The sequence below is a fragment of the Echinops telfairi genome, unplaced genomic scaffold, assembly GCF_000313985.2.
Source record: "Echinops telfairi isolate 266 unplaced genomic scaffold, ASM31398v2 ScPeMD7_443;HRSCAF=831, whole genome shotgun sequence".
Classification (NCBI taxonomy): Eukaryota; Metazoa; Chordata; class Mammalia; order Afrosoricida; family Tenrecidae; genus Echinops; species Echinops telfairi.
The window spans coordinates 25861874-25880469 of record NW_022104341.1 but is presented as its reverse complement, the minus strand read 5'-3'; the positions used below and the strand labels follow the sequence as shown (position 1 = coordinate 25880469).

The following is an 18596-nucleotide window of genomic DNA, read 5'->3' as shown; positions in this document are numbered from 1 at the left end:
CCTGACCGTTTTTTACTACAGGTTTCCTTGGAACTTGTTCCTCATAAGCTGCCTGTGATTTATCACTGTGTCCTTAACAAAACGTGTCAGCTGTTAATGGATGATTCCTCTGGAATCCCAAAGATTGTCACCATAGCCTTCTAACCTGAAGCCACTCCCCTTTTTGAAGGAACCCTAACAAGCCCAAGACAAGTATATTACTATGAGAACTTATTTATATCCATTCACTGATTACAGAAACATGTTTAAACATGTTTATTTGAACAAACCTGTGTATCCATAAACTGGAACCTTTGGAACAATTACTTTTTAATTACCCTTGTATACATAGTGATAGGTCATAATGATTCTTTTAATTGATAGTTGACTTTTAATTATATTGTCTTTAATACTGTTAGTGAAATTTAAGATAGTTTTTCCTATAAAGAATTTATGACAATAACAAGCTTTTTTGGGGGGCAGAATTTTGATTAATTTGGAAAATATATTATGCCTGTTTAGGTAATCTTGAAGATAAAAAATTTTTGTTTCACATGGATGCTCAAGCTGATGATCCTTGTTGGAAAGGACTTGGTGAAGAAAGCCAGTTACTTTATCTAATAAAAAGCACAATTTTTATTCTTTTATTCCTTAGCTATCAAAATCCCTCCAAGGATCAAAGCACATAATCGGGTGGGATGGGGGTGGGAGGATCTACCAAACCTAACTCATAGCAGCCCTATAGGACAGAGAAAAATTGCCCTTTGGAGTTTCTGTGACTGTAAATCTTTATAGGAGTAGAGTCTCATCTTTCCTGTAGAGCAGCACTGATTTTGTGATTAGCTGGTGAGCATATACATTATCAGGGCTTTGTTTTTTTCCTTATTCTAATCTTATGTAGCCCATGGGGAATATAAATGTTTAATTTGCTTTGCTACTGTAACCAAGAGATTACAGATTTGATTTCACCCAGAGTCAACTTTAATGGAAGATCTGGTAGATCTATTTCTAAAACGCCAGTCATTGAAATCCCTTTGGAGCACAATTCTATTGTGACAATCTTGGGGTCTCAATGAGTCAGAATGAATTACAAGTAGAGTTAGGCTGAGCAGAATTCTCTTTTGCATTTCCAAGACTAAATGTAGCAGCAGTTCTCAATCTGTGGGTTGCGACCCCTTTGGGTGTCAAACGACCCTTTCAGGGGTCGCCAGATTCATAACAGCAAAATTACAGTTATGAAGTAGCAATGAAAATAACATGGTTGGGGGGTCACCACCACATGAATTTTATTAAAGGAAGGTTGAGAACCACTGCTTTATAGGAATAGACAGCCTCATTTCTCTTGTGGAGTAGCTGGTGGATTCAAACGGTTACAGTTATGAAGTAGCAATGAAAATAATATGGTTGGGGGGTCACCAGCACATGAATTTTATTAAAGGAAGTTTGAGAACCACTGCTTTATAGGAATACACAGCCTCATTTCTCTTGTGGAGTAGCTGGTGGATTCAAACGATTGAGCTTATAGGTAACATCTCATTGCAGAACTCACTATATGAGTTGGAATGTAGTTTGAATTGACTTGCTGGAAGCGAGTTTGGATTTTGGGGTAGGTATGGGTGAACCTTGCCTTATCTTTTATCATACCCTCTCTGTTTTTATACCTCAGGTTATGAATTTTCCAGTGAATTATGTTATTAGGACCTACTTTTTAAAGAAGGTATACACATGTGCATTATATGAGGAACTTCAAAAAGTTTGTGGAAAAATATGGAAGTGGAAGAACTTTTCAAAGTTTCGTATAGAACGATACATGTGCCAACATTTAAAAAATATTTTATTGGGGGCACCAACATTTTTTATATGTGCAACTTCTAAGTTATCTAGTGTTTCTAAAACAAATACCACAAATGATTGCTGTAGCAAACTCACTTATTGTCACACTGTTCAGGTAGCTTGATATCTGATATCAAAGTGGCTCTATCCCGTAGGGCCACTGGATTCTGACCCAGAAGTACTCTGTAGGTAGGTAAGGGTTGAATTTCAAGGCTGTATGTACTTATGGGCGCACAGAAAGCCTCATTTTTCTCCCTTTGAGCAGCTAATGGGCTCAAACTGCAGACCCTGCAGTTGCAGCACAATTGATAACTAGCTACCCCACCAGGGCTCTGGGGGAAGATTTTCTGTTGCGTCTCTCCCCCTCACTCTCTGCTCTTTGGTTGTTTTAAAATCATGTCTTGATATGCTAGAGAAATTAAATTTCATGAACACATTCCCAAATTGGATTATAACCATAAGCATAGAAGCCTAGAATATTTTAGGAGACAATCCAGTCCACAAGTTATACTCATATTGTAAATTACCATTACTATTCTTCATTTCCAAGTAATTCTAAAGTATTAATAGTAACAATGCACCTTAAACTAAGCCTTCGTTGACTCTCTCCTTAAGCCCTGTAATGGGGCCCTGGTGTCTCTAGTACAGTTTGAAAGCACCAAGCACCCCATGGAGAAAGATGAGGCTTTCTACTCCTGGAAAGAGTTGTAGCCCCGGCAACTCAACTGGAGCAGTTCTCCTCAGATAAAAAAGGCTGCTAGGAGTTGCATTGACTCGAGGGCAATGAGTGCCTTGCCTGCTGTAATCACCAATAAACTATGGTCTACGTATATTTGCCTCTGTTATATAACTGGGATCATAAAATGTGTGCCTGTTGTAATAGACTTAATTAGCATAAATTTAGGATTTCATTTTAATCATTGGGTAATCATACAGCTCTTACCACAGTCCATACAACCATCATGTCAAGCACATTTGTGATCTGTTGCCATCATTTTTTGATCAAAGTGAGAAAGCTTTACTATTCCAATTATGATATGAAAATGACAGAATCAAACATTTCCAAATTCCCCATTCCATAGCTGATAATGGTATCCAGTCTTGAATTAAATCTTTGCTTATACTGAGAATGTTGTTTTTAAAACTTCAATTTACTTTATAAAATGTCTCATCTGAGCATCAGATGCTGTTTTAGCATTGTACTGAATATGATGGATAAAATAGATATGCTCTCTAACCTGATAGCCTAGTAGGGCTTGTTATTTAGGGTAAGATGTGATAATGCTATTGGAACACAGACAAATCTGTGGGATTTGGCCAAACTTCAAGGAAAGGGTAACAAAACTGAGAATTTGGGTTGGGGGGAGGAAGTAAAAAATTCTAAATACTAGCTTACCCCAGGAACCTTGGTGGTGTTGTGACGATGAATTGGGCTAGCGGCAAGGTCAGCAATTCCAAACCACTAGTCCAGGGGTGTCAAACTCAAAACGCGGCCCTTTGGTGCAACAGGCAAGATTCATGCAGGCCACATCATATCTACAAATGTGGTTAAATTTATATTTTGAAGTGAGGATTCAGGAATATGGATAGGATAATTAAAACACTATGTAATTGCTTTCATTTAAACATTTTATTTAATGTATTTATAAGACTAAAATTATTTTTTACCTGAAACTTGCCAGTGCTTTCCTCCTCCTAGTTTTCACTTACCTCCTATGTTGTGACCAGAAAATATAACAAAGTAACTAACAAAAAACACAAAATGTTGGGACAGTTGATAAACGTGATGCACAATCATGGCTTCCCACCAAAATGTTAAATAGTGCTGCCGCTAAGGATGACTCATAACAGCACAACCCAGAGTGCCTTTTTTTTTAAACCGTTTAACTATTGGTATCTGTTTATATTACGTGAACTAGAAATATGGCATGAACTTGAATCTTCAAGCTGAGGCTTACTGGTGTGGGGCCATCTCTCTGCACTTAGCAGAACTAAAAGATATTTGTTACACTTGGCAAGGCAAGGCAGATATTGGGCTGCCTGCGGCATAACTGAAGCTATGCTAAGAACCATATCCTTCATAATCCCAAACTGGTTTCTCTAAAAAATTGGAAAACCAGTTTCAAGGGAATGAAAAAGACAATAAAAGATGGTTTAAAACTCATAATTATTTGAGTTTTATCTGGGTGTTCTACAGGCCAATTACAATGAATTAACAAATTCGGCCCAGTGCCATGTGAAGGTTGGTTGGGATCAGAATTGGTGAATGGTAAAGAGGAAGCATGTGGGACCTCTGACTCATGGGAATCAGCCTTTGGCTAATGCTGTCTTAGGATGTTAGAGAAGGTTAGATACTCATGTTTAAAATTAGTACAATGACGATTATTTCTCTACCAAAATTAGTTTGGCTTTAAAGGAAGTTACTCAACCCTAGGCTCAGCCAGGAGTATTTACATACTAGATATGCTTCTGCCCCCAACTCTTAAACTCACAGGTGGAAAAAGATGTACAGGAATATACAGGAGGTCCTGTGTACCCTTCAGTTTCCCCAAAGATAACATTTTACACATAATTCAGTATCAAGTCCAGGAAATTTAAGTTGATATAATCCATACTCATTCAGATTTCATATTTTTTATTACTCTGTGCATGTATAGGTGAGTATGACATCAAATGTGCTTATGTAGCCATCACTATTACAGAGAACTGTTACAATTCAAGGGTTAACTGTATTCTTTAGTAATTTTTTCCCTCTCCCATCTCTGGCAACCACTAATCTCTGCTCACCTTAATATTTCAAGATGAAATGCAGAATGCAACTTTTTCACTGAGCTTAATTATTTTGAGATATACCCAGTTAGCTCCATACATGAGTAAACAAAACCCATTGCCATGGAATTTATTCCAATGCATAGCAACCACATAGGACAGAGTAGAACTCTCATGGGTTTTTGTGGCTGAAAATCTTCATGGGAACAGAAAGCCTCATCTTTTGTGGGGCAGCTGATGGATTTGAACTGCTGACTTTGCTGTTAGCAGTGCAGTGTACAAGCCACATTGCTAAAGCTCCACATAGTAACAATTGTTGGTTTTTTTATTGCTTCAAACATTTACTGCTCATATCTTGAAACTCTCCTGAAAAATAGCACAAGCATAATTAAAGACTCAAATGCAAATTAAACCTGAACTAAAAATAAATGTTAAAAGGGCAAAGAAAATCAGTTGTTAAATGATAAATGCTCAATTCTAATTGGGGGACTGAATACCAACATTTAGAAAACATGAAGCAGGTAAACATGCTTTTAAAAATAAAAGTTTTATTCTTTAATTGCAAATTTTACTCTTGTTAATACAGGTCACAGTGAGCTGGAACTTGATGGGACTACTTGTTATTTATTGGTTTCACACGTTTTTCTAACATTGTGCAGTCTTATCACTTTTCTCTGTTATTGGGAAACTTTTGAGTTTTCTTTATAGGCTTCTGTCTTACCCAATTCTCTTGCAAGTTTTACTGTACTTCTGACATAATTTTACCCTTTTTACACTGTAACAAAATAAATTGTCCTTAACATTCCTAAATTGTTTCCCAAATAAAGCCATTACTAAGTATTTTCACATGGTAAGTTATTGACTCATAGGCTTAAAATCAGTGGTACAAATCATACAATGTAGATGACCGTATAACAAATTTAATGTTAGTAATCAGCCATATATGAGGTAGAATTTTTAATCACAGTTTTATAGAAAGTTAACAGCTTTAATTCTCCTTGCTTTGTTAAGTAACCTTAACTAAAATTAAGGTTCCTCCTCATTAATAGTCTAATAGAGGGGGACATTAATGGTCCTTGGTTTGCATGTGCTACAGGGGCTACACTGAAACACCTAAAGCGTTTTCTTAGTAAGTTAATGGATCACATGGTGTTTTCATATTTAAAAAGCCGTGTTTAAGGGACCATGTATCTCCTAAGGATCTAGAATGAACTATATCTTTGTACTACTATCTCTTGGGATCTCAATGCTTACCAAAAATTTCAGCACTACTAACATGAGTTCTATACTCAACTATATAACCACAAGAATATTACATATGGTTGTGACCTAGAAGTTCTATTTAATACATAATAGAGCTAAATTAAATAGGACCGGACAGCCTGTGGTAAGCTAGGATAGTAAAGACTGTTTATGTGGGTTATTCATATATTGGGTGTGCAATACTTGGGAGGTTCCCAAGGTTTATTTCTATATCACTAAATGGATCTAAGTGGACATTTATGAAAGCTATAATAAAAATTGTTAATAGATTACACTCAGTGCTGAAACTTACTTGAGGGCTTAAGTTTCAAAAAATGTACCTTAATACTTAAAAAGATAATTAAAAACATGATGTAATTGTAAGAACTCCCCACCCCCCCAAAAAAAACCCACAGCCAAATACAAGTTTTTCCCCAGTTAACTGGAAATGCATTTTCTTGGTTCATATTAACATTGGGGCTGTCAGGATTAGTCAATCAGACATTTTGGGGTTCTGTTTAAGTAAACTATTTCATCAGCTAAGAATTTATGTACATTTAAGATTCTTATGATTTTGAGAGTACACAAAAGGCAGTGTTATATCATGCTCTTTTTAACATTAATTCTATAAGCAATTATACCAAAGTTAAAACAACACCGTTTGACAAATAAAATAAAAATAAGATTGTCGTTTTCTCTCACATTAAAAAATTCTCTATCTGTGTCCTTACAGAGACAGAAGCTTTTGACCAAGTAGCTCAGAGGGAAAAAGTATCCTAATTTTAATAGGAAAAGTTTAATGTTGCAATTTAATAATTTATCAAAATGTCAGCTTTGAGGACGTAGGCTAAGTATATAAAGTAAATTTTTTTTAACTGACATTAAAATATATAGCATTTAGTTTTAAAAATCTCCAAAATGTAATTATTTTCAAAGGTATGCCATCTATTTATATTAAGAGTTGCATGTTAGAGAAAAAAATTAGCCTGTCTCCTAAACATAACCAATCCAAAATAATGAAATGTTCAGATGATTTATAACATACTGAAGGTATCTACAATTTTAATTGTTACATTTACAAAGAAACTTATTGGTAAGAGAGCTTTTTAAATGGTGTGTTGCATGGAGATCCAATGTTCAGTTATTTAAATCACCTAAGACATTTGAAATTTTTTAAATTCAAATTTAGGAAAATATGGCTATTAATATGGCTTTATTCATTACTATGTTCTAGCAAAATAGTTCTGTTAACCATGTAAATATAACTGGGTAAGTAAAATTAGTTACACAAACAAGTGAAAACTGTCCTTTCACATTAAATTATACTTTTCACACTTGCAAACCTGAAAACAATTTAAAAAGGCTAATAATGGCCCTGACTCTAGCTGTTTATTATAATTTTCCATTCTGTTTTCAATGTGAAGTACTCTAGTTTGGAATTTTAAGTCCTACTTTTCCTCTTATCTTCAAATAGATTCTTAAGCATATAAACTTGAATGGCTGCCACTGCCACCATGACCACTAAATTAACTACAGACCAGAAATTAACTCTGTCGAAGTTACTTTCTTGTATATTTCGATCACGGGCTTCAAATGCTCTAAGAAGTGTCTGAATATGACCACTTTTGCTTAGTCTGGACTTGATGCTGTTGATCGATTCCTGAGAATAAATAAAATGATTTAATTATAAAATAATCCTCATATATTGTAACTATTAAAAATCTATTTCATAGTATTCTGATATTCATCTTATTTTTATATCCTAGCATAAGGTAGATGGGGTCCATCAATTAATGGACAGGTAATATTTAAAATACCAAAAAGTCCTCTGCAAAGTTAATGCAACAATCTTTCTGATATATACTTAACAGAGGAACAGAGCTGTTAACTGAAAATGGATAATTTGAAAACATTTGAATAGCAGAGTGACAGAACTCTAACATACATTATCATTTGCATTAGCCCAAAAGAAACTAGAAATATATTTTTAATAATTTGTTAACAACTTTTAGGTATTTACCCGTCACATATAATTCACTGTTTATAATATTTGATAAAATGAGGTGTTTTTACCTTACAAAAGTAAAATTAGGAAATGTAAAACATGTAATATAAAAATGTTCTTAGACCACTTTCATAAGATAAGCTTCCCAAAGATGCACTGGAAGTTGCTCAACTCATTCTGAAAAAGATAATTTTATAATGGAATCTTTGTGAATTAAGTTACATCAACTATAAAAGTAATACGAGAGCGTTTCAAAAAGTTCTTGGAGAAGTTTGATTATCCCTTAATTGCATTCTTCCATGAACTTTTTGATGCTTCCCTGTACATGAATGTATAGTAAAACTATGAAGTTGAGATTTAAAATATCAAAGTATTTATGGCAAAAATAAGTATACTAGAAATTTCTTGAATAGTAAGGGGTCCTGGTGGTGGTATAGTGGTTACACGTTGTGATGTAGACCACATGGTCAGCAGTTTGAAACCACCAGCAGCTCTGCAGGACAGTGGGCTTTCTACTCCTGCAAACAGTTAAAGTCTTAGAAACCTACAGGGGGTCACTGAGTCAGCATTGACTCAATGGCAGAGCTTGGTTTGGAGAATGTTGCCTGAAATTCCCATTTAAGGAAAAATATGCTCAAAATTTTAGTGTTCTCCTTTACAACTTTACAACCCTTTACAACTACAGGGTATAACTTTAGTGTGGGCAGATTTATAAAGCAATGGTAACCTAGTACTGAAACTATTTCCTTTCCAAAAAATATGGAATTTGCTTTCAGCTCCCCAAATAAACTTATAGTTCTTTTCAATACTACAATGATAGTCAAATGTACAATTATTTATTCAAATTTGCTAATTTTGGATTCCTTAAATTTTTTATTTTACTTAAAAAGTGTATAAACATTTAAACTGTGTATATATCTAAAATGTCTGGTCACTATTTGTATGAATGAAATCATTCCATTGAGAAAAGTGCAATGAGGTATATGTATTTATTGTTGGAAGAGTAAATTAAAATATGAAAAGATAACATTGCTAGGATTGCCTTTACAAAACATGGGTGAGAGTAAAACGGAAACAGGAGTGGAACTATGGGTACATGATTTATATTTTAAGTCTGTTATTATAAAATGAGAAGATAGGAGCTGGATTGAACTAGCTAAATTTTCTTCCAGTTCTAAAATTCAATTAAGTGTAATACATAATGGATATCATTGTGAGATCTAAGACTCACAGTAAAATTAAAGTCAACTCAATCCTTTCACAGTCTATATTCATAGTTATATCAGTGGAAAAGCTAAGAAAAGTAACCTTTACTGTGTGCCAGGCCTAGTTTGAAGCACGTACACATGTGTTACCTATATTGCATTTTATCCTTACAAGAACTCACAGGTGGCATCTCCATTGTGCAGGCTAGGAAACTAAGGCTTAGAGAGCTGAGCAACTAAAGACTTACAAATATGATATTGTCTTCTAATATTTCAGTTTCTTAGGATAACTGATTTATGTTCTAGTTTGAAAATTAGAGCTATCAAGATACTACATTTAGAAAAATGTTCAAGTAACCAGAACCAGGGATTAAAAATTGCAAACTTACAAGTTATTTCTCTTGCAGATATTTCTATAATCCATGTAAATATGCTGTCCATAAATAAGAAGTAAATCCAAGTGTTTGCTAAAGTCTCTCTAGCTTTTAAGAATATATACCTTTTCCCCCAATCACTGCCAGAACTATTAGCAACAAATGGGTTCATGTACACACTCATCACATTCATTATACATGTTCACGACAAATGCAATGTAAGACAATTCATGCAAAGGAACTGTGTGACTAGAGCAAAGGTTTTTGTTCTTTTAGTTAGCTGCTAGTTTCTATTAACTTTAGGTCTGGTCAGAGTGTTGTTGTGAGGTGCCATCGTTAGTTCTGACTCATATCGGACCTATGGACAACAGCATGTAACACTGCCTGGTCCTTTGCCATCCTCACCATTGTTTTAAGTTTGAGCCCATGGTTGCAACCAATTAGTCAATGTGTCTAACTGAGGGTCTTCCTCTTTTCTGATGACTACTAAGCATGATGCCCTTTAACCAAAGATGGGTCTCTTCAGATAACATGTCCGATGTATGAGAGAGACCATCTTTGCTTTTAAGGAACATTCTGGCTGTACTTCTCCAAGAAAGATAACAATAATGTATTGTAACCAATGTGCTCAAATTATCATCAAACTTCTTATGCTTAGGAAAAATATAGATCATAAATGTCTATAGATTACTCAGTTTTACTATATGTATAAGTATGGTATAGACCATCACATTGTTTACAAGCATTCTAGGAGATTTTTACAGCCAAGAGCCTGCAAATTTTAGTTCTGTCTCTTTCTGGTTATATAAGAAGGATTATTTACTACCAGTTAGTTTCCTTATTGGAAAGACTGGGATGATCATCTCAATTCTGACTCATAGAACTCTTCCTCACAGCTTCTGACCCAAGTGTCTCTCTTCCTCAGAGTAGCTGGTAGGGGTTGAATCGCCAACCCACTGTGTGAAGTAATTAAAGGAGAGAATCTAGATAAAATGCTTATCATAAAGTAAGCTTTGGGGATGACAGTAATTTTCATTACAACACCATACTGACCAGGATATCTTCCAGTTTCATATCCAATATATCTGTGCCAGTAATATATTTCTTCCAATCTTCTTGTTCTTGCTCTCCCATATTATCCAGGATTAATTCAAAGAAAATCACCTTCTCAGAAATGGTGCTGAATGTATTGTCAAAGCAGAACATGTAGTCACCAACTTCAGTCTCTATCCTGTATAAAAGTATGTGTTTTCAGTTATCTTTGTCTATTGGGGATAAAATAACATCTATCGGTAGAACGCAGGTTTCATTATCATTGCAAAGCTTACTGACTGAAGACTCTGTTTCTTAAAATTTAAATCAGTGGTTCCCAACGTTCCTAATGCCATGACCTTTTAATACAGTTCCTCATGTGGTGAGCCCCAACCATAAAATGATTTCCATTGCTACTTCATCACTGTCATTTTGCTACTGCTATGAATCAGGCGACCCTGTGAAAGGGGTCACGCCCCACAGGTTGAGAACCAATGATTTGAAGAGTTAATTAGGCAAGAGGCAACCTGAGAGAATGTACATTCACACATTTGCAATTAGATATGTTTGGCATTTATTAATAAAAGTGACAATTTTTGGAAAAGACAGGACCAAAAATTAGAAATGTAAGACCTCATAATAAACTTTTAAAAGTACATTGAGTTCAATTATTATGCAAATATAGCTACCAACGTACCTACCCTTCAATCAAAAACTGAGTTAAAAAGTTTTCTCTAAAAAAAGTAGTGGTAGGTTGTGCTAAGTGCTTTCCCCCAGGCTCCTATTTTATGATAGGATTGAGGTCTGTGGTCAACATCAACGCTTTATCCTCAGTGATATTACTTTCATTAAACAGATGCCAGGCACTCTTGATCTCCTTATCTTCACATTCAAGATGACTGGCTTAAGCCGAATTAATTTCGCAAAGTGGTTTTTAATGAGAAAACTTTCAGAGCAAAATAGCCCAGGCTAATGACCTCTGCTTGAAACAAACATCCCTTTTAGATTGAATAACAAAAGTGGCTTACATTTTACAACAGTGAGGTAAACAGTTTTTATTCAGTTAATTATTTTGCAAGGCACTATGAAAGCAGTTAAAAACCAACAAAACCACTTTTGTCAAGATAACAGTGGTCTATAAAATCCTCTGAGAAGCGATAGGTGGCGACAGACAAGATGTTTTATAGCAGCGGTTTTCGACCTGTGGGTTGCAACCCGTTTGGGGGTCAAATGACCCTTTCATAGGGGTGGCCCAAGACCACCGGAAAACAAATATTTCTGATGGTCTTAGGAAACAAGTTATCGCTCCTATATCCATCTCTAGGCGGGTCCGCCCACAAGCAAATATGCCCACATACAAGTGCCCTGCATTGAATACTTACCTATGCTACACCATGCTTCAAGACATTTATTTGTATTTATTTGTAATTAGAAATAAATATTTCATAATATATAATTACATATTGTTTTTGTGATTAATCACTATGGTTTAATTATGTTCAATTTGTAACAAAAATACACCCTGCATATCAGATATTTACATCATGATTCTTTACAGTAGCAAAATTACAGTTGTGAAGTAGCAATGATAATAATTTTATGGTTGGAGGTCACCACAACATGAACTGTATTAAAAGGTCATGGCATTAGGAAGGTTGAGAACCACTGTTTTATAGTCACAGTGCAATTGTAAATAGTAAAGACCCTTTAATAAAAATTCATTATCCCTAACATGTACATTAAATGAATTGATATCAGCTCAAGAAAGTCTAATGTTTTTAGATCCCCACCCCCCTCCCCCGTGTTAATACAGGTTTGGTACATCCAGCAATGCTTGTCTACTTAGATGGCTTCAAAACCTTTCTAGCTGTATTCTAACTGCTTACTACCCAACGCTCACCAGTCTCTTTAGGATGATTTCAGCTAAAATTAGGACACTTCCCCAAGCAGTGGTAATTTGGAGTTCAAAACTGCTCTTGACTAGTATTTTTTAACTTTTAGGGCCCAGCATTAGGTTCTCTGATCCCCAGAATTTCTCCCACCAGAATGTAAACTTGTACTTCCTCTTGTTTGGGAACATTTTAGCTACACTTCCATTGGGTTGTTATGCCCGCCTCGGAGGACCCAAGTAATTCTTCAGTGAAACCTACCTCCATTTAGAAACCTGTCCATTTGGGAACAAGTATTGTATGGTATGTCAAAGGATGCTGCAAGTCTGCTGCTACTAAAAGTCCTGCCTTCCAGCATTCTAGATTATGTTGCAAGTGCTACATTCTAGTGAATATGTGTGACGGCGGACAGGTTTAAGAAACCAGAGAGGGACTGCAAAAAGTATAATTAAAAGAAAGATGTGTGTATACTAATCTTTTTTCAAAATATACTATGTGCTAGGCTGAAGGCACTGATATCATTGTTCCTTTGATAACAGTGGGGATCATGAAAGACACCTCAATATAGTCACTTTTAATTTTGACCCCAGAAATTATTTCTGTCATCTCTCTTGTATGTCAAAGGATGCTGAGAGCTTCTGTGTAACGTGAGGATTCAAATGGTTACGCTATTAATAGTTGAGCGCTCCCCTTTTCAAAAAAACAGAAAAGTTGAGGAGGTGAAGTTTGTAGCTGACAAAAAGATTGGAAGTTGATATTATAAAAACCTTTATTAAACTTTCTAGCTTAACACAATGGATGTATGTATGGGTTGTGATAAGCGTTGTACAAGTCCCCAATAAAATGATTTTAAAAAGAAAAAAAAAACTTTCTAAAGTGGCTTGCCACGTAATCAGTTCAGCTAGGAAAACGTTAATTGTTCTTTTATCTAGCCCATGATCAAAATTTCAGGTCCTGTTTTATTTCTTTCAACTCACTGGTACCATAATTCCCACTAATTCACTTCCTATAGTTTGCAATAGAAAACAAAACAAGGAGTTCACACCATTTTAGTTTTTACTGCGGCTATTTTACCTCCACTGTGCTAGTTCATCTAAATGCTCAGAATGCTTGATTGTTTTCCACAGCCTGATTTTGAATCCTGGCTTCCTTATTCGATTGCTGTACAATCTTTATTTTCTTGATTAATATCAGTTTATTGATAAAGTTACAATTTAAAGTGTAAATATTAAAAGGGTGTTATTATCAATAAACATGTTCCTCTTTGTTGATAGGAAAGGTGGATACTCTGTAGCTTCTTACTTAGCTGCTCTATGCCTCAAATGCCTCTGGTAAGATGAAAATAATGACAGCACGCATCTCCTTGGGTTCTGGTGCACAATTATAAAAGGAAAAACAAGATTTATGTCAAGTATAGAAGAGAATAGTATCATGACACATCAAAAAACATAAATGTGATTTCTCTCATAAACTCAATTTTCTTCTCCCAATAGGAGATAGTGCCAAACAAGAAATCAACAAGGTATCTTTTTTCCCTTCGTATATCTAGAGAAAGAAGATAATGGGAGAGAAATAAAAACTGATAGAAACTCTGTACATGTTTGAATTCTAAAATTTACGGATGAACTGCACACTTGTAGTTCCGATTACTCAGACACCTCTCAAAAGCACAGTTCATTTCAAGTATCTCAACCTAAGATGACTTTAAATTGTTCTTTTTCTATCTAAGTTTATATGAATATTTTTCTGAGCTCTGCATATTAAAAAACACTTTTAAAATGAGTATCAGAAAATTATAGTTGACATTTTTTCCCTCCTCATTCACTGATACATACATTTGGTATTTACTGAGCATCAGACATGCCAGGTGCTTAGTTAACAAAGACCAATAATTATAATAGCTAATACTTACATAGTGCTATGTGCCAGAGATGTTCTAAGCATCGTATGGTAGAAAGCAATAGTTTTGGTTCATCCTGCTTCCACCTGTTAATAAATGTGTATTTAACTTCTCTGAGCCTCCTTGTCTGTAAAGATTCCTCATCTGTAAAATGGGAATCAAAGTATCTATCTCATAGTAGGTTGGAATGACTAATTTAGATAGCACATAAAATGCTAAGTCTAGTTTGGCAAATAGGAGACACTGTATTCTTATTCTACTTCCTATGAACTCATAGTTTAGTTCTAACATAACAAAATGTACTAAAAAAGTGGTATAGTAAAATAATAGAAGGGAGCAGGGAAACACCAGTGAGATGTAATATGTAAGAGAATATAGGCATACTTTGGAGATACTGTAGATTTGATTCCAGACTACCACAATTAAATGAGCAGTATCACAACAGTCACACACTTTTTTTTGGATTTACAATCCATGTAAAAGTTATGTTTACACGATAGTCTATTAAGTGTGAAATACATTATGAAAAAGTTGGAAGGATTGTGAAGATTATCAAAACATGATGTAGTGAATACATGCTGTAGGAAAAGGTGCTCAAGGCAGGGTTGCCATTAACCTTTAAACAGTTGATTCGTAACAACAAAAACTCAACACAGTATCTCCAAGGTGCAATAAAACAAAGTATGCTAGCACAAGGCCTTGTCTTATTCAAAAAGTTCTGACAGAATTTTCTTTCTCTAGGGTCTAAGGGCTTATCTTTTAAGATTTGAGTAGAAATATATTACACACCTGCATAAAAATAATGTTCTCTTTTAATAAAGCTATGGTCAAAGATACAGACGGCAAACAGTTCAAGAAACTCTTTAGGAAAGATAATATAAAAAGCCTAAGTTATTCAGAAAAGCAGGTTTAAACTGTCCCAATAGATTGGAAACACAGTTTAGGAAACAATTATGTATTTAAACAAACTACAGAGGGAAGTGAATCAGTTAACTAAAACACCGATTGTTTAACACGTCCACTGTGCAGGAGCAGTAAAGTACTTAATGTGGTTCTTCCTGCCAAAGTCTCAACTCCCACCAAATGACCTTTCCCTGAATAGGTCTGGTAAGAAGGTGTGAGATACTGATAGGCTTCACCTGTGAGAGTAATTTCGAACAGGATTCCCTGGAGTGCCATCCTGCTGTGTATAAAATGAGCACTCTGAGAAGCAGGAGGAGGGATTATCAGCAAAAGCCTGGAGTGGAGAGTGAATTCGAGATCCCTGTGCAGTAAACCTCCTGGGTCCAGAAGACAGCTATACTATCAGAGGAACAGCAGCAGCCAGAGCATGGAGCAGAATGATGGACTTCCCAACCCCCCAGAGCAAGTTGAATGCTTTGGTGCAGAAGGCTGGCTTGTGGAGTGGGTCTTTGAACACTTAAAAACGGGGAAATTGGACTTGCTGACCCACAAAAGTGGGGCTGAGTGCCTTCAGGCTAGGGTTTATTGAATGAGTGGGGTGCCTTGGGGACTTAATTCAGGGAGTGAGGTTTGAAGTGGAGTTTAAACAGAATGCCTTTTGGTTGAGGTTTACAGCGGAGTGGTATGCCCCTTTGGGCATTTATTAGACCTGAAACTTTGTTGTAACATGTACTGGTAAAAAACTACCTTGAGTATTTCTCACTGACATTACAACTTACTAACTCCCTTAAAAATGCCATTAATCATTAATTTTATCTTTGAGTTTCTGTGTAGCCTTTGTAATGGATATTACAACTTAAAAGAAGTAAAATAGAGATTAAGATATTTCAACTTGAAATAATCTATGATATTAAGCAATGAATATGGTAATTACCCTGCCCTGAAGACAGCTCTCTGGTATTATTCAGCATAAGAAGCTAAAACTAGGAGAGATTACTTACGTGTGAACTCCATCTGATTTTCTTTGTTCAAATACTAAAGTTTTACCTTCTGGAGAAGCAAGATGGAAATCAATATCTAATCCTGCTCCATCTAAAACCTGTGTGAGAGCATAAAAGAAAACAACCTATATTATAAATTCTGAATATAAAATTTTTATATAGATTCCATGTAAAAAGATTTCCTCCCCTTTAACAAAGAGGATAAAAAAGTCAACTAAAATAAATAAACAAAAGCAAACAGACTTCTGCTAGAACTAGGAGCTGAACGATCATTTTGTCCAATTCTATTCATTTGTGGAACTCCCCCCCCCCCTTTTAAACTCATTTCCGTTGCCTTCACCCTTATTTAGGTTTCATGGACAAATATTAGTATTACTAAAATAGTCTTTTTAAAACAGTGCCTTCCTTGAGAAGCTTTATAATGTAGAAAAAAACAGAAGAGTTCAAATATGTCCCTATTACATAAAAGTTGGGCATTTCCGGGTATGCTAAACGTAACATTTATGTTTTCTCGTCAATAAAGTGAGAATAATTCATTACGCTAGTCTGAAATTCATTGTCCTCATGACCTGCCTCAAATGACTCCTTCAATACATTCTACAACTCCCCAGTGTGAACGGTGTATTTAAAGTAGGCTAGTGTACTGGACTGCGAACCACAAGTCAGCAGTTCAAAACCATTAGCCGCATTGGGAGAAAGACCACGCTTTTTACTCCATTAAAGATTATAGTCTTGGAGATCCCCTTGCAGAGGGGTCTTGGGGAGGAGATGAGCCAGTCAGGGTGTGATGTAACAACGATGAAAAACACAACTTTCCTCTAGTTCCTAAATGTTTCCTCCCCGCTCCCACTACCATGACTAGAATTCAACCCTGCAAGTCTGGCTAGACCAGAGGCTGTACACTGGTACAGATAGGAACTGGAAACACAGGGAATCCAGGGCAGATGATCCCTTCAGGACCGGTGGTGCGAGTGGCGATACTGGGAGGGTAGAGGGAGAGTGGGTAGTAAAGAGGGAACCGATTACAAGGAACTATATGTGATCTCATCCCTGGGGGACGGACAACTGAAAAGGGGGTGAAGGGAGACGTCGGACAGGGCAAGATATGACAAAATAACAATTTATAAACTATCAAGGGCTCATGAGGGAGGGGAAAAATGAGGACCTGATGCAGGGGGTTTAAGTGGAGAGCAAATGTTTTGAGAATGATGAGGGCAATGAATGTACAAATGCGCTTTACACAATTGATGTATGTATGGATTGTGATAAGAGTTGTATGAGCCCCTAATAAAATGATTTTAAAAAAAAAGATTACAGTCTTGGAAACTCACAGGGACAGTTCTACTGTCCTAGAGGGTTGATATGAGTCAGAATCGAGTTGGCAGTTAGTTTTGAGTTTGGTTCACTTACTGAGCAACAAATAAGATCTATTCCTTTAAAATCCTCAAAATGTGCATAAAATTATTAGCTGCCAAAAAGTCAACATTCTGACTGGGGGCAACCCCATGGGACAAGGTTTTTGTGGTCACTGGGCTGGTACTGGATGGGTCTGAATCAAAAACCTTTCCTTTCACCACTGAGACTCCCAGATTAGATGAGCAAATGGTCTATTATTATTTTGCTCACCATTGCATCCCTAGCACTTAGTATAGTAGACAAAACCAAACCAAACTCTCGCCATGGAGTCAATGCTGACCCACAGCCACCCCTATAGGTTTCTGAGACTTAGGGAAGTAGAAAGCCACTTCTTCAGCAGAGTAGCTGGTGGTTTCCAACTGTGTGCAGCCACTACACCCCAGGCTTCCTTGACACATACTAAGCACTTTATAACTTAAAACTTCTAATTTTAAATAATTTATTGTATTCACAAGATAGGCATACTGACATTGAAAATGCTTCTCACGTGTTTTTTTCAATACTTGAAATGAGTACCCCTGGGACTGGTCGGTGGGAGAAAGGTGGGGCAATCTGCTTCGCTTAGCTTATGAATTTGGGAAACCCTATGTCCTATAGGGTGGCTGAGAGTTGGGATCCACTCTAGAGCAACGGGTTTGCTTTTTTTGTCGGAAGTTGCTATACAAGAGAACAATGGCATGGGGGGCAAACCTTACCAGGCTAAGTGAAAGAAAGGTTGAATAGTTTAACATATGGCTTCACATTATTTGATTTTGAAATGGTGGCCATATAGCTGTGAAGAAAATGCACCATTAAATACAGCCCTCATGGTCCCTTTCAAAATACAGTATTTTAAAATAGGAACTAGTGAGTGAGAATCACGTGGTAACAATTTCAAAATCATTAAGTAGTGGGGGGCCGGGAGCGTGAAGATTTATAACATCGGAATTGGGTGAAAGGGGAGGGGGTGATTCAAACAAGCGTCATCGCCTCGTCCAATGATGGAGGAGAACGTGTTTAATCCCGTATTGTGAAATTCGGAGTATCGGAGCGTGCACTGGAAGGTAGC

At 36.1% G+C, this 18596-nt stretch overlaps 1 protein-coding gene across 2 annotated transcripts in view; it reads right to left on the bottom strand.

Moving 5' to 3' along the window:
- Positions 1-4888: 4888 nt before the first annotated feature.
- Positions 4889-18596, bottom strand: part of TMED5 (transmembrane p24 trafficking protein 5) — a 14489-nt gene continuing 781 nt past the window's right edge. Inside the window, exons 2-4 of one of the 2 annotated variants that reach the window (XM_004699256.2) lie at positions 16133-16230; positions 10461-10638; positions 4889-7483 (exon numbers count right to left, since the gene is read on the bottom strand). In XM_004699256.2, coding sequence (XP_004699313.1) covers positions 7265-7483; positions 10461-10638; positions 16133-16230 — 495 coding nt within the window. In that variant the 3' untranslated portion in view covers positions 4889-7264. Of the gene's footprint in view, positions 7521-10460; positions 10639-16132; positions 16231-18596 lie in introns of both variants that reach the window. The other variant, XM_004699257.2, reaches the window with a different exon arrangement.